This window comes from Protobothrops mucrosquamatus, unplaced genomic scaffold, assembly GCF_001527695.2.
Source record: "Protobothrops mucrosquamatus isolate PMUCROS unplaced genomic scaffold, P.Mucros_1.0 scaffold2457, whole genome shotgun sequence".
NCBI classification, from domain to species: Eukaryota; Metazoa; Chordata; class Lepidosauria; order Squamata; family Viperidae; genus Protobothrops; species Protobothrops mucrosquamatus.
In genome coordinates this window covers 123,174-140,205 of record NW_015388529.1, presented here as the reverse complement: position 1 = coordinate 140,205, position 17,032 = coordinate 123,174, and the positions used below count along the sequence as shown (strand labels likewise).

Here is a 17,032-nt window from a genome sequence, read left to right as displayed (position 1 = left end):
CGGTCGTATCCTGGGGAGAAAGCTTCTGAAGGAAGGCAATTGCCAGAGCATCTTAACGTTTCAATTACAATTAAGAGGTTTTTATTATTTTTTTATTTTTTTTAAAAAAAATATTGATTAGGGAAAATACATCCCTGATAGCAGTGGTCAATAGATTAATTAATCATCAGCTTCTGACAGTTTAACAGTGTGCTTAATGTGTCTGCCATTGAGTTATGCATTCCCTTTTCTACAACCCTGATCCAGGGATTGAAATTCACAGCAGCTTTGAACACGATGTTGTCTGGCTTTTTAAAAGAAACGTTAAAAAAAAATAAATAGAATGAAATGAAGGCAACTGTAGAGGACAAACTTCATCCAATGGGCAACGCAAACAACAAACAAAACCTTGGAAAAAAACAAAAGCTTTCAGAAGTGTTGCAAACAACCGAGGTCTGTTTCACACAGTCAGGGGACACAAGAGTAGGGTTCCCACAAAAAGCTGAGGAAGGCCAAGGTAAACATATATTGAGAGAGGTAAATTCATTCACGCTAAAAGGTCTCTAGAGCTAGAAGAACTTTTGCCCTCTAAGTTAATGAGAGAGGAAAGCCATATACCAGTGATGGCGAACCTTTTAGAGACCGAGTGCCCCAAAACCACTCTGCTCCTGCTCCTGCCCTGCCCGCCACCCCATGCCCTGCCTGCCCGCAGGGCCACCCACCGCCTCCACAGCCCGCCGCAGCAGATCGCCCAGGTGGCCCAACAGCGCCATGGTGGTCACACCCTCCACCCGCGCCCTGCAGCATCATCTGCACATGACGGAGTGCGAGGGCGGAATCTTGTACCTGCTACCCAGCTGCCATGTCCTTGGCTGCGCTGATCTGCTGCTGGTGAGCAGGTGGCCGTGGGGTAGGCAAGGCTGGGGCGATGGCACGTGTGCCCACAGAGAGGGCTCTGAGTGCTGCCTCTGGCACGCGTGCCATAGGTTCACCACCACTGCCATATACCATTTGACCATTCCTTTCTTCCTTTTTTCCTTCCTCTCTCCACCTTCCCTTCCTTCCTTCTTTCCTTCCTTCTTTTTCTTCTCTCCCTTCCTCTCTCCCGCCTTCCTTCCTTCCTCCCTTCCTCCTTCATTTCTCTCCACCTTCCCCTCTCCTTCCATCCTTCCTTACTCTCTCCCTCCCTCCTTCCTCTCTCTCTCCACCTTCCTTCCTTCTTCCTTCCTTCCTCCTTCCTCTCTCTCCACCTTCCTTCTTCCTTCCTCCCTCCCTCCATTTCTCTCCTTCCCTTTTTTTCCATCCTTCTTTCCTCTCTCTCTCCCTCCTTCCTCTCTCTCTCCACCTTCCTTCCTTCCTCCCTCCCTCCCTTTCTCTCCTTCCCTTTCCTTCCATCCTTCCTTACTCCCTCCCTCCCTTCTTCCTCTCTCTCTCCACCTTCCTTCCTTCTTCCTTCCTTCCTCCCTCCCTCTTCTCTTCTTCCCTCTCCTTCCATCCTTCCTTACTCTCTTCCTCTCTCTTTCCTCTCTCTCCCCACCTTCCTTCCTTCCTTCTTCCTTCCTCCCTCCCTCCTTCTTTCTTCATTTCTCTCCACCTTCCCCTCCCCTTTCCCATTAGCCATCCAGAAATGTTCTCTCATGTCCCTAAACATTTGCATTAATGCCTCTTAACACCACTTGGTGAGCTTCCGAGAAGCAGCTGCTGGCGAGCCCGCCTTCCCAAATACCTTGCTCGGAAATAAAGAACCCACACGCCCGTGGTTTTGGCTAAGCCTACCTCGCCAGTGCCCCAACATGGGTCTCCTTCTGAATGTGAAAAGAAAGAGAAGAAACTTCTAAAATCTCACAGCTGCACTTGAGCGCGCAACAGGCAGGCGGGCGGGCGAGCGCGCGCAGAGCTCCATTTGGGCGCGCGGCGCGCGCGCGCACCGCCTTCCTGCATAGGATACCTTGCATCCCTTGGAAAAAAGAAAGTTGAGCCGTGGGTGGGCAGTACTCAGACAACTACACACAGACAACTACACACAATTACACACACACACACACTCTCTCTCTCTCACACACACACACAGAGAGACACTGCTTTTAGGGCTTTCAGACCGCTCTGAGTCACCGTTTTTAATTAAGCAATCAATTAATTAACCGACGCAGAGCATCACGGGAAATCAATGCAGTTTTAAACGCAGGGCGGTGGCTACTCCTTTCCCTGACGTCTGATTTAATCAATTTTTGGCAAACGTCCTTGTCCCCCCCCCCTTCCCCCCCTCTTGATTTAGAGGACTGGGTTATGCCCTGTGCCACTCGGATGCATTAGCCTTGGAGGCAGCCCAGGGGGAGGACGGGTAAATCAAATATTACTATTCCCCGCGGATAATTTACACGGGGAAGCAAAAGAGTCGGACGTTTGTTTATTTTAGGGGCTTACGCGGGAACGCTTTTATGAGACGCGGCGGGGTGGTTAAAAAAAAAAAAAAACAAGACCTGCCTTCCCCATCCATTGCAGGGGATGGGATCCCATTGGGGACTCGAAGGTAGCTGCTGGAGTAGTACTTAACCAAGTTCCGAAGAGGAATGTCCAAGTTTCATTTTATAATTCGGTATTTGGACTTCCCTTGCTGGTATCATTATTATGATTATTACTCTGTTGTTTTGCATGCACACTGAGAGCTTCTGCGTTGAAGACAAATTCCTTTTGTGTCTAATCACACTTGGCCAAATAAAGTTATCCCATCCCATCCTCTACCTTCTAACTTCCATTCCATTCCATTCTATTCTACAATCTGTTCTACTCTACTCTACTCTATATTCTATTTTACAATCTGTTCTATTCTATTCTATTCTATTCTATTCTATTCTATTCTACAATATGTCCTATTCTATTCTATTCTGTTCTGTTCTATTCTATTCTATATTCTATATTCTATTCTATTCTATTCCTTATTTTTCCTCCATTCCACTCCATTCTATTCTGGAAACAGAACCTGTCTTTTTTTCCAAATTTTGCCTCAACTGATGACTACAAGATGGGCCCACTCAATAAAGCAAAAATGTTGCTTGTTTAAAGATCTTGGGGGGTGTCTTTGTGTGTGCAGGTGTGTGTGTGTGTGTGTGTGTGTGTTACTCATTCTTCCCTTAGTAATGTCTGCAAGAAAATGTCTTTCCTGATACTGTCTTCAATCAGGATCCTTGGAAAGCTAAAACTAAATCTTCTTTCTCCTTTCTCTTGACATAACATGGGGATAGTTGTATGTGTTTGTGTGTGCACGCATGTGTGTATGTGTGTGTGTGAGAGAGAGAGAGAGAGAGAAGAGAGAGAGAATAAAATACACAAAAAAAATAGGATATACACTTGGAGGTATAAATATCATTCAAACAGCACATTATTCAGCCTTTGGAAGAAGAGGGAAGAGAACATGTAAAAAAAAAAGGTGCATTCTGAACTCAATAGTAGAGAGAGGATATTTAAATCTTTAATTACTCTTCCTTCCTCTAGACCCGCTCTTCTATTATTTAAACAATACATGCAATAAAGTACCTACATTTGCATTACAGCCTCTTTGCTGCATTATCATCAGATGCCAGACTCTTTGTGATTTCTTTTAAAAAATGTTAGGTAGTTATGATAGTTTTTGTTTTATAGACAGATGTGTCGTAAAGTTAGATACAAGAGCAGTATATAGAAAAGAGAATTCAACAGTGCCAAGCATTAAAAGAAAAAAAACCCCAGGCTTTTTTTTAAAAGCAACTGGAAAACTAACTTAAAATAATCTCTACCACTCTATAATATCTGTCAGTTTCTCTCTCTCTCCTATCTTTCTCTCTCTCTGTGTGTGTATCTATCTATCTGTCTGTCTATCTATCTATCTGTCTGTCTGTCTGTCTATATCTATATCTATATCTATATCTATATATCTATATCTATATATCTATATCTATATCTATATCTATATATCTATATCTATATATCTATCTATCTATCATCATCATCTATCTATATGTCTCTCTCTCTCTCTACATTATCTACTATCTCTATCTACTACATTATGTTCTATCTATCTATCTATCTATCTATCTATCTATCTATCTATCTATCTATCTATCTATCATCTATCTATCTATCTATCTAGCTAGCTAGCTAGCTAGCTATCTAGCTAGCTAGCTATCTTCATTATCTATCTACCTCTAATTTAGTATACTTGTAGTCCTATTTTTTCCCCCCAAGAAGAGTAAATCCTTTTCAGTTGTGTCCCTCTTCCTGATAAAATGTATAGTTCCCTTTGCACCTTTTTCATTTTGAAAAGTCTTTAGGTGGTAGTGATCCCTCCATAAGCTGCTCTGTTCAAAGTATCTTAACCGATCTATTCCAAGGATACGTTTGTAAGTTGGGAAGAAAGGATTTAACTGTTTCCTGCGTGTTACCTCAATTCAATCTGATCAAACCTTCTTTCCTCAGCAGTCATTTTTTTTCTCCCATGATGCCCTGGAACCATGCTGCACCTGGGAATTTGTACCGGGGAAAAGTGAATGGGTGGTTGGGAATTGGATCTGTTGCCATCCAAACATTAAATGAATGAATGAATAAAGCTACCACTGTCTCATCTAAACGTAGCAGAGATTTGATGATGCTCGTGATAGCAAAACGGTCTTCCCTAACTTCTGCTGGAAATTGTTGTGATGTTCCTTTCTTCCCAAGCGGAGAAAAATCTCTTCCTGTCTATTTGGGTAACCCAAATTATTCCCAGTGTAAAATATATCAACTTGGTTTTGTAGATTAACCTCTCTCCCAGAATGGAAGTCAAGGCTGCAGTCACAGAATTTACCAATGGTCTCCTTAGAACGTGCCAAATCTAGACCTCCTCAGATGAAGCTGTAGCACGTTTGTGCAACCTTGTCAACTTTAAGAGCTGTGGACTTCAACTTCCAGAATTCTCCAGTCAGCCATGTAGAGGTCCACAAGTCTTAAAGGTTAGACACCATACTGGCTGGGGAATTCTGGGAGTTGACATCCACAAGACTTAAAAGTTGACAAGGTTGGACATCCTTACCGTATATTATGGAAGAACTTGAATCTTGCTGAATTTAATCAGTTCCTCATCTCGTTTCCAAGTGGCCAACCAGATTGCTGCTCCTGGAAAGTTCAAAAGCTGAACCGTGGCAGCCTTTTAATCTTACTTTGCACGCCACATGCACAGACGAGATGGCTATCAATGCACTAACCTCTACGAGCACTAGCGAGGTCAACAAGGGTGTCGCGAGCTTCCCAAAGGAGACGGTGGAGTTGCGGCCCACTAATCACAGCCACATTAAAGTAATGCCAGGGCATTTCAATTTATTTGATTTTGGGAGGGGGGGGAATTAAAAGATAAAAAAAATAAGCCTGCCGCTTTGGACCAGGGTTCCCTCTTTGGAATTGGGGGTTCACCTCAGGAAGACTTGCTTGGAGACAAGAAGATATAAAAAAAAAATGAGTTGGAGAAAAACTATCCAACTTAGAGGAAGGGGAGGGTGGGGGGAGAGATTTTGGCATCCGATATAATTTATCCTGCCAAGGAACAAGAAACAGGAAAAAGGTTGATGTAGTAATAACATTAGGAGAACTGTAGCCCATACAAGCTAGTTCTCTAACTTGCCAATCAATAGCTCTTTTATTAGAAGGTGCAATCAATGTACAGGAGACAGCCTTAGCCAATTAAGCTTATCGACTTACTGAAGACTTGCAGGAAACGTCATGTCTTCTGCTTTGTTTTCCTTTCTCAGGCAGTGAAAAAGGAGCTTGGTTTTTTTTTTTTTTTTTATCACCGGATTCCCACCCAATCTTCTCCAGGAGTTCCTGTAGAAAGGAAACGCTGACAGAAAGCAGAATGGAGCTATCTGGAAGGGCTCCAACCTGGGGTCAGTGAAGGGAAGCAAAACACAGGAAGGTCTTCACACGCACACTCATACACACCTTGTATTTTATTTTTATTATTTTATTTCCTTGTATATTATGTTATATTTTTATTTATTTTATTTTATTTTAGTCTATTATTTTTTTCAATTATTTTAATCAATCTATTTTATTCTGTTTTGTTTTATTATTTTGTTCCCTTCTCCCTCTCCCTCTACTCTACACTACTCTATTCTCCCTCTTCTTTTTCCTCTCTACTCTACTCTTACTCTACTCTACTCTACCCTACCCTACCTTACCCTACCCTACCCTACTCTACACTACACTATACTACTTTACTACTCTACTCTACTCTTCCTTTTTCCTCTCCCTCTACTCTACTCTACTCTACTCTTACTCTACCCTACCCTACTCTACACTACACTATACTACTCTACTACTCTACTCTACTCTTCCTTTCCCTCTCCCTGTCCTCTCCCTCTCCCTCTCCCTCAACTCAACTCAACTCAACTCAACTCTACTCTACTCTCCCTCTCCTGTTACTTTTATTAAGTTTTATTTTATTTAGTTTTACTTGTAGTTTATGTAGCTTTATTTTATTTATTTTCACTTTTGTTCTGTCATGCCCAGATTTCTGAAACACTCTCAGTCCCAGATAAATCAAAAGTCAGAAATGTCTTTCATTCTTTGGGGGAAGATCTAGGATACAGGGAAAATTTCAGTCTACCTTTTAAAACAAGATAATGATATTTTTACTACCAAAATGGAACACATTTTCATCCTGGGGTTTGTGCCATTTCTAGTACACCGCAAGCCAGTTTGCTTCTGGGTTCAATTCAAGGTGTTGGCTTTGGTTTTTAAAGCTCTTCATGGTGTGGGGCCAAATTACCTATGGAACCATCTTCACTCCATTACATCAGCCTGTCCTGGTTAGGCAGGGAAAGTATGTTGTAGACTNTCCTTCCTTCCTTCCTTCCTTCCTTCCTCCCTCCCTCCCTCCCTCTTCTTTTTCTTTTTCTTTTTTCTTTGTTTGCCACCTAATCCTGTTCAGTAGCAAAGAGGAGACATGGAGTTAAGCTCAATTATCAGAGGCTGAAACCCGCAAGCAATCAATCATTTTCTGACATGTTCAGCTTTTGCCATTTTGAGGAAGAGAAAAAAACCCTTGTATTTGTGTAGTTCTTGTGTTTTTCTTTTTTTTAAAAAAAGAAAAGCTTCTCAAAAAGCAGGGGTGGGGGGAAGTGTCAAGAAAGGAAAGAGCCCCTACCCTTTATATCACCTCCTTTTCCTCTTTTTAACAGCACATCAACATATCAAGGCTGTGGGGAGATGAGTGAAAATGTTCATTTGTTTTTTTTCTGAAACTAAATCCAACTTCTCGTTTCTTTCTTCTTCCTTTTGGCATGGCAAGGTAGAAGTCAGTTTAGATGTCTTTTATTGTAAACACAATCTTTCTGAGAGGGCTCCTGTTATAATTAAGATGGATTTGAACAGGGAGAGAACTGTCCTTTTTTTTTTTTTTTTGAACAGCTTAACTTAAGAGGAGCATTTTTTTTCTTAAACTGCTGGTTAAATGACTGCATTTCTGTGGAATACTGACATCCAGTGGAAATTTGGGATGGTTCAAGTGGATGATTGCCAAAATGGGCTCCAGAGGGAGGGGTAGTGCCTCCTAAGAACAGCAAGGAAGTGAGGGGCTTCATCGGTTGAAGGTCTACTTTAAGGGATAGCAGGAGATCAGGTGTCATTGGATTCCCATCACTCTGGTAATGTGACAAAGAGCAAGGAGAGAATCTCCAAGGACTTCTGGAGGCCCAACTTCCCTTTCTGTTTTACTCCATTCTTCAGTTTCCAAGACAGCTCAACCAGATCTTGGGTAACCTGTCCAGATTTCTTGTTGTTATCAATCACTTCTTTCTGATGGTATTTAGCACAGCTTCACAAGACCTCTGTCTTTGAGTTTTTAGACACATTAACTCTGAATGGTGGATAAGAAAACCTAACCATCCTTCTGTCTCTGACAGAAGGCCACCTGAAGAGACTAGAAGCATTTGAAATGTGGATTTACAGGCGGCCGTTACGTACAGTATAAGCTGGGTTGACAAGATCAGAAATGAGGAGGTGATAAGCCGCCTGGGAAAGCCAAGGGAAATCATCAAAACAATTAAAAAATGAAAATTAGAATATTTTGGACATGTGATGCGACACCCAGAAAAATATGGCATACTCCATTTAATCCTCCAGGGAAAGATGTAAGGCCAACCAGGTCCAGGCAGAAGAAGAACATCGTGGCTTCAAAATCTAAGGGACTGGTTTGGACAAAACTCAGCAGCACTTTTTCGTGTGGCTGCTGATAAAAACAGGATCGCCAACATGATTGCCAACGTCCGATAATGGATATGGCACAACAAGAAGAAGAAGAACCATCCTTCTAGCTATACCATCTTACCATCAAACCACTTTTCAATTTGTATTTCTCCTCTAAGTTCTACCATGATCCACTCAGCCTTCTCATTCTCCTACTTTAAAAAAAACCCTCTCATCAATGGATGGTACCATATTGCTTACCGAGAGAAAGGATTTTCCAACTAATATATAAGATACTCCCACCTCTTTGATTTTCCCTAAATGGAAAGCTATCCCAGTTAGTGGCTAATTAGTAGAAAACAATAGCCTCAATTATTAGATGATACATATTGCGTGGCAGAAAGTCTTTTATCGGGAGACCATTTCATTAAGCCAGCTCAGGTTCCAGTGTTATGAAAAATGGAAGAAAGGTTAATATTTTCGTAGAAGTGGAGAACTTGGTTAAGTGTTACAAGCTGGGAATTTTTATACTGAACTCTCAACATAAATTGAAGGTAATAAATCAAAGGAAAGTGATTTTTACAGCATGGAGGTTGTTAGATTAAAAAAAAAGAGGGAATAGTTATTCTAAAAAAAATCCATAGCTTGAGAAGAGGACGAGGAAGAGGAGGAGGAGAAGGAGGAAGAGTAAGAGTAAGAGGAGGAGGAGGAGGAGGAGGAGGAGGAGAGGAAGAGGAAGAGGAAGACAAAGAGGAAGACGAAGAGGAGGAAGAGGAGGAGGAGGAGGAGGAAGAAGAAGAAGAAGAAGAAGAAGAAGAAGAAGAAGAAGAAGAACAACAACAACAACAACAACAACAACAACAACAACAACAACAACAACAACAACAACTCCTTCATTGAATGTAGCACCTGGAGTTACTTTTTAAGGTGACTCCGACATTGAAGCAACATGTTTCTTCTCAGTATTAGCTCAGAAATCTATACACTGAAACTGTTTTTGCAGTCAGATTTCTTGTCCAAATGCAACAAGGAGGATTATGCCCAGTGTTAATGGAAGCGAGGGCTGCAAGACATTTTCTCTTTCAAAATATCACGTTTCCAGTGATGTTACTTACATCAAGTGGTTTCCTACTTCAGCCTAGCTGTGTTTTTCTTTATAGAGGAGGACATGTTGAAATACATACCATTTGTAACTGCTGATTAACAAATGTAGCCTCTTTCTTCCCCGATCCCGGCTGACATGTCTCACGTGTTTGGATAGCATCACATTTCACGTGATAATCTACAGTATGAGACAGTTGACAATTAACGTTGCTTTTGTTGGAGAAAGCTCTCCTTCTGTGGCTCTCCTTTTTTCATCCCAAAGCACCAGGGAAAATGACTCCAAAGTGCACGTTGGTTTCCTCTGAGATAATTTACAAGCATCTGCTGCAAGTGAACACAAACCACATTGCAAAGAAATGTTCCTGTTCGTTCCTGGGGTTTTTTTTTTGTTTTTTTTTGTTGTTGTTGTTGCTGTCCTTGTTGCTGCTTGCTTTAATCTGACCTCATGATCCCATCTGATTGCTGGGCTCGGAATTTCTCAGAGTTAATATTATGCATGTGATATGAATCTTCTGGGCAATTTTAGGGACTGGGAAAGTGAGACTCTCAGAAGAGAGGCCGTTGCAGGTAGTCTTCAACTTAAGACCACAACTGAGCCCCACATTTCTGTTGCTAAGCGAGACATGCTAAGTGAGTTTGGCCCCATTTTACTACCTTCCTTGCCAGAGTTGTTGAGTGAATTACTGCAGTTGTTAAATTAGTAACAATCTCTTTCTCCTCTCTTCTTTTATCTTCTTTTCCCTTCTCTCCTCTCTTCTCCCCTTCCCTTTCTTCTCCCTTCCCCTTCCCCTTCCATCCTTTCCCATCCCATCCCATCTCCTCCCCTCTCCCCTCCTCTCCCTTCTACTCCTCTCCTCTCCCCTCCCCTCCCTTCTCCTCTCCCCTCCCTTCCCCTTCCCTCTCCTCTCCTCTCCTCTCCTCCCCTCCCCTTCTTTTGTGTAGCCTCTCAATAACATTTGAACTGAAACTCAACAAAGTCCTCCCTCTTCCTTCTAGCATGCTGGAATTGCTACTGGCTAATTTTTTGATATGCCATCACACAGCAGAGTATATTGTCTTCTGGGGAAGTCAAAGTCTACTTCCATCCCCAAACCCCATGGTTTGACCAATAGTTTATGTGTGTGCCCAATTTATGGTTAGGTACCTTGTGACTCAAGGACACAGCAGTCAAAATATGTTCATGTACAGTATGTGCTAAGCATTAGGTATCTTTTTAAAATTCACGGACCGCATGTTCCTCCAAAGAATTCCATAACAATCTTCTTGCAAAAACATAGTAATATTCTTCTTCACTACGGTGCCAATATCTGGGCTGCAAAAAAAAAAATCTGATTGGACATCAGTGGCAGACCCTATTTTTGAACAGCCAATGAAAGATAAGGCTCAACCTCCTAATTCAAGCACTGAGTTTTTTATGAGCTGAAAGAAAGAAACAAGATCCAAGCCATTATGGTCAACTTGTACAGAACGACTAAGCAAAGGATGTTATAAATTTCTTTACAAGCGGCCGATTCAAGATACAATAACCGGCTAGACTTCCTCGCTTAACCTTCATTTCTTTATTATCATTTTCTTTTTAAAAAAAGAAAGAAAAAAAGCAGCCTGCCCCTTTTGTGTTAGCCACAGAGGAAATCTCATATTTTATCGGAAACTTTGATTTACGTTTAATAGATCTGCTACCTACTAAAAAAGACCTTGTCTTAGCAAATGGGTACAGATCCAGTCCATTACCTTAATACAACGGGGAAAACTCCAGGGCTTTGCGAGCTGCTGCAATAAAACATCATTAAACACCAGAGGAGGACAGAGGAGACAGAAGGTTTGAATTGAAACTAAGGAGAAGTGTTTGGAATAAAGCAGAGCGCCCCAGCAATATGCCAGGATAACATCTGGCTTCCATTTCCAAGGGGTCGTCGGAGGACCTCAATGTCTGTGATGTAAATGAGGAACAGAGCCCCCAACAATTTAACTGTCATCAGCACGAAGGCTTTAACTGGCATTGTAAAACCAAAGCTTGGGCCTCTTTAAGAAAACTCCATATGCTGCTGGTCTGAATTAGAGGGTTCGGCCATATTATCTGAAGATGAAAGCCAGCAGGTCAATTCACTTAAAACCAGAGAATTGCCACTGCTAAGAAATGATGAGTAGCAATCGTAGGGAGAAATTTCTCTTCTTTTTCTTCTTCTTTTTTTTTTTAAAAAAAAACAAAACAAAAATTATTTGCTCTAGAACAGTGGTTCTCAACCTTCCTAATGCCGCGACTCTTTAATACAGTTCCTCATGTTATGGTGACCTCCAACCGTAAGGGCTCTCCAAGCGCGCACCGACGCTGACGCCCACTCACCCGCTGCGCCCGGGGCGAGGCGCCCACTCGCCCGGGGCGAGGCGCCCACTCGCCCGCTGCGCCTCGCCTGTCCTCGCCTCACTTCTGAAGGTCGCTGGCCTGCCCGGCTTCAGATGCCCGGGGAGGGGGGGCAGGAAGGCCGCTCCGCTGGCTCTGCCCAGTCTGGTTGGAGACGTGCCCAGGCGGGGAGAGAGAGAGAGAGAGAGAGAGAGAGAGGGAGAGAGAGAGAGAGAGAGAGAGAGAGAGATAGCCAAGCGGGCGACAGCGCTGGCAGAGCTTAGTTCAGCCTCCTCCGCGGAAAGGGCCGCGAAGCAGCGCAGCCTCCCTTAGGAGATGCTCGACAGAAACGAATCCAGCGCTGCAATGGCCCCCAGCTCGAAGCCTTGCGGAGACGGATACAGGAGCGGTGTCTCGGTTCCTAAGACCATCGGAAATATGTGTTTTCTGATGGTCTTAGGCGACCCCTGTGAAAGGGTCGTTCGACCCCCCAAAGGGGTCGTGACCCATAGGTTGAGAACCACTGCTTTAGAAAATAAGGACGGCCCGACTTGAGAATTGTTACCCAAAGCCATCCATCCACAAGGGCCATTGTGTAGGAGGCATATTGGAAAAGGACTGAGAAGACATTGGAGAGATGCACGGATTGGATGGTTGATTGATTGGTTTCAGGAACAGCTCTTGCTACAATGTAGGCTTTGCGGGTCAGTTGAAAAATGATTTAGAGTTGAAAGTGTTGTACGCAAAGAGGAGATCAGAATACGACCGATCACTTGTGCAGCTGCCTGAACGGAGGGGTCCTTGAGTGCTCTCTGAGCTTGTTTGTTTTCTTGCAGATGTTTCATTAGCCAAACTATATAACATCATCAGTGCTAGTTCAGGCAATGAAATGTCTGCAAGAAAGCAACTAAGCTCAGAGAGCACCAAGGACCCTTCATTTCAACCCCAAGCTGCATATATTCTCCTTTATTGGCATACTCTGAATTTCTGCAATCGGTTCAAAATAGCACGAACAAGGCAAGGCTGGGAAGAAATACATATCTTCTTCCCAGTTTCTGGAGCCTAATCATGTCTCATTTTCATACCTCTTCATGGCCTTGGACCCAACCCTTAAGAGGCCAGAACGCCTTCTCAGAGTTTACCTGCCACAATATCATAGTATCATGATTGAGTATATATGCCAGGACAACTCACCTGTCACCTGTTTGCATCTTTCCTATCATTTATTCTCCTAGAGGTCTAGTGTTTACTTTCCACGGTTTGTTTGTTTTTTTAGTTTGTCACCAGTAAGACCCAGTTTGGTCTATTGCTTAAGGTGCTGGCCTAGAAACAAGGAAATGGTAAGTTTCTAGTCCTGCCTTAGGCATGAAAGCTGACTGGGTACCCGGTCAGTTTCTCACAGCCCAACCCACCTCACAGGGAAAAATACGAGGAGAAAGGAGGAGTATTAGACATGTTTGCCACCTTGAGTTTCTTATAAAGTAATAAAGACAGGATAAAAATTTGATAAATTAAAAAAATAAAGAAATGTGCTTCTCAGGTGATATTTGATGCTGTTTTCAGCGATCGGCTCCTTTCAGTTGATTGCACTGTAATAACAATAGCACTTTGACTTATATACCGCTTCACAGTGCTTTACAGCCCTCTCTGAGCGGTTTACAGAGTCAGCCTATTGACCCCTCCCAACCATCTGGGTCCTCATTTTACCGATCTCGGAAGGATGGAAGGCTGAGTCAACCTTGAGCAGATCAGGATCGAACTGCTGGCAGTGGACAGTGAGTTAGCCTGCAATACTGCATTCTAACCACTGCGCCACCACAGCTGTAATAGATGTCATTTCACACATCGGTGTGTAGAATGTACCTTGCGCGACACCCATCCTCATATTTATATTCCCTTCTGTCTACCATGTAACTCTCTCCGCAAGCCATCCCCCAAATTCACCAAGAAGCTTTCAAAACAGTTTAGGCCAACAAACATGGAGTGTAGTTATTGCACTGGCCGTGCATTCAGCCTGACAGTCAGCAATGAGGAACAGATGGTTTAACCACTGGAACTCGCTACCCAGAAAGCAACAGACATGACCCCCCCCTTGGAGCAACCTTCTCCCGCTACCCATTTGGTTAAAAAAAACCGACAACATCACTTCTGTGGATTTCTTTAAGTCAGCTCTCGTTTTACATACCGGCGGGTCTTGATTTCCCACCCAACCCCCCATTTCGTTGAAGGAAAACCTTGAAAAACCCAACATTGTTTCATTCGGGTGGTGGGGCAAGACTTGTAGAAACACCATTCCCCGATTGGTGCACAGACTGAAGGAGCCGGGTTGCTAAAAATAATAATTCAAAGACGACAGAGGAAAAGGCAGATTTCCCTGCAGGAGGAATGCCCCGCCCCTTTTCCCCACGTGACACACACGTGTCATGTGTCAAAGAGAGGCGGGGCTTCAACTGCACCATTTTAGCTGCCCTGTTGACTTTTTGGACCCTCCCTGATGAACAGCCCTGACCCCAGAGAGAAATTAGTCAATCCTGAACAGAATTAAACATTTGCCCATATCGGGCTTTTATTTTATTTTAGAGCAGGGGTAGTCAACCTTGGCTCTTTTATGACTCGTGGACTTCAACTCCCAGAATTCCTGAGCCAGCTAAGCTGGCTCAGGAATTCTGGGAGTTGAAGTCCACGAGTCATAAAAGAGCCAAGGTTGACTACCCCTGTTTTAGAGGATGAACATAACCAGCCCTTCAAAGGAAGCTTAATATGGTTTTCAAAATTAGAAATACTGTACTCCCCTGAGGCCATTTTTCTTTTTTAAAGCAAAACAAAACAAAAACTGGAAACGGAAAACTTCCCATATGTTGAGCTTATTACTTCCTTCATTTTAAAAGGGGGAGGAAAGGGGTCACTCTCTTTAAGTAACACCAACCCAGTAAGCTGGTTTTTTTTTTCTTCCATGCACTCATTAATCTTCCCCCGTTAACTGGTCTAATTTCCTATTCAGAGTGTTTTTCTTTCCATCCCTTCCTATTTTATTTTATTTTATTTTCGTAACACGCTATTTCTTCCCAGCACTTATCCAGGGGGAAGCCTCCGTGCTGTCAAGAAAGGAAGCAGGTCATTTGCATTCACAGTACACCGTGTTGAAAAGCGTTATTTCGGTTCAGGGAAATTCTCCTTGTCCTTCAAAACCCCCTTGGTGAAACCAAAAATACAAACACAAATTAAAAAAAAATCGTGGGTTGCCTGAACCGCATCTCGTAAATCTGTGGGGATGGGATGAAGGGGGAAAAAAAGAAAGCACTTGTTCCCTGTTGAAAAATAAGCCTCGGCATCAACCAAACTCCTCTTGACTTGTATCAGATGGATCCAGTGGATCAGATCAAAATGGTAAGAAATGAAAAAGACGGTTGAGTCGTCAGAAAGAATCCTACTCAGACATCTGACCACTAAATTATGGTTAGTCTTGGATTGAATAATCAGGGCAAAGAACATACTTTTCCGGATGATGGAAGATAATATTTGGAGCGCAAAATTGAACTGTGGACTCCTTGGTGTTCTCTGAGCCTGGCTGTTTTCTTGCGGATGTTTCATTACCAAACTAGGTAACATCATCAGTGCCAGAAGGAAATGGGGTTTGCAGAGAGGAGGAGGAGGAGGAGGAGGAGGAGGAGGAGGAGGAGGAGTGTGAGATTCCTTGGTGCTCTCTGAGCTTGGCTGTTTTCCTGCAGGCCTTTCATTCCCCAACTAGGTAACATCATCAGATGATGTCATTTGATGATGATAATCAGCTGATCATTGTCATCATCAGATGATCATCTGGTGACGTTACTTAGCTTGGGTAATGAAACAGCTGCAAGAAAGCTCAGAGAGCACCAAAGACTCCACTCTTCTGGATGAATTTTTTAAACTGGAGCACCACCAAGGTATCAACAGAATTGAAAGAAGATACAGAAGGTGTCAATTGAGCAGAGTGACATTTCCACTATAAAAATCCCTTTCCAGAGAGTCTTGCCTGAATCCGGCACTGTTGTCCTTTCAATTTCCGCCCAACATGTTTTTCATATTGCAAGCAGGGCTGTGTGAAGTTTCGTCGGAGCAGCCCAATGCAACTGTGATTTGATTGAAATATCCCAGGCCTCCCCAAAACTCAAGATAGCAGCCGTGATTGTACAACTGAAACTTGGCCTCTGTTTTTAGGTGTAGAACTTGGATGATTGATTTCAAAGGATTCTCGACTTTCTTTTGCTGATACAGCATTCCTCACCTCATACGCTGATGGTGAAAACCAAAGTCAGCATGCTGAGATTCTTTTACGGGCCCGTATTAAATTGCGTTCCCCCCTTAAATATTTCAAATATTCTTAGTATAAAGCTGTATGGTGACATCTGGTGATTAGGGGTGTAATGTAATTCCACCTCTGATTCCACTGGGAGTGTATTTGGAGCAGGATCACTAGCACGAGAATAAAGGCTGATAGTTTTCTGCAGAAACAAAAAAAAGGGAAGGTTTTTCTACTACCCAAGTTGTACATGCATTATGTTTGTTACAGTTTTAAAATCAGCTTTGCCTTCATAGGGATTTTTATTTTAAAAACACTCTTTAGGAGATACGTGTGTCAAAAATACCTTAAATTATCGGCAGAAAAACCTTGGGCAATTTATATCAACAGTTGGATAAATTATTTTTTTTAAAAAAATGTCAGTGTATAAAAGAATGATAAAGCTGGACGGTGTCCTGCAGACATAAAGAAAGATTAATCATGAGAAAGAAAACCATGACACACATAGATAAGTTTAGGAAGGATAAGAATGTTTCACTACATAGTTCAAGCAACCTTTTTCGGGATAATGTATAACTGTGATAGCTGCAGACTAAGATTGGAGGCAAAGAGAGAAAGAAAGAGAAAGAGAGAAAGAGAAGGAGAAGAAGAGAGATTTTAAATTATCGATTTAATAGTGTTTAAATCTATGTGTATGTTTGTTATTTTGTTTTAGGCAAATTTTTGTTTATTTTGTTTTTCTTTTTTTCCCTTTTGGATTTTGTATGTTAGCTTTGGAAATAAAATAAAAATGCATTGGGTTTAATGATGCTTACCATGGACTTCAAGTAAAATCATTCAGTCCTACACTAAATATTGGTTGAGTACTGTTCCCTTAAGGTGATGATGAGCATTCATATACTTTGAGCGTTTGGTATGAACAGGTTTTGGGTTGGAGAAAATGACCATGCCGGACATTAATTACATTGAAGGAAATGGAAGCAGAGGAACACAATGCAGAAAGTTGATAATCATGCATCCATGCACACTGACCCACTTACATCTTTTGTTCAATTAATTTACTTTATGGAGAAGGGAGAAAATGACTTGTATTTGCATAAAATCTACACTGGGCAGGTTGGTGTGTGTGTGTGTGT

At 42.4% G+C, this 17,032-nt stretch overlaps 1 protein-coding gene across 1 annotated transcript in view; it reads left to right on the top strand.

Moving 5' to 3' along the window:
• Positions 1-750: 750 nt before the first annotated feature.
• The window catches only part of LOC107295719 (iroquois-class homeodomain protein IRX-6), a 40,965-nt gene continuing 24,683 nt past the window's right edge, over positions 751-17,032 (top strand). The window contains exons 1-2 of the mRNA XM_015825041.1: positions 751-870; positions 5,086-5,286. Of these exons, the coding sequence (XP_015680527.1) occupies positions 751-870; positions 5,086-5,286 (321 nt within the window). The remainder of the gene's footprint in view (positions 871-5,085; positions 5,287-17,032) is intronic.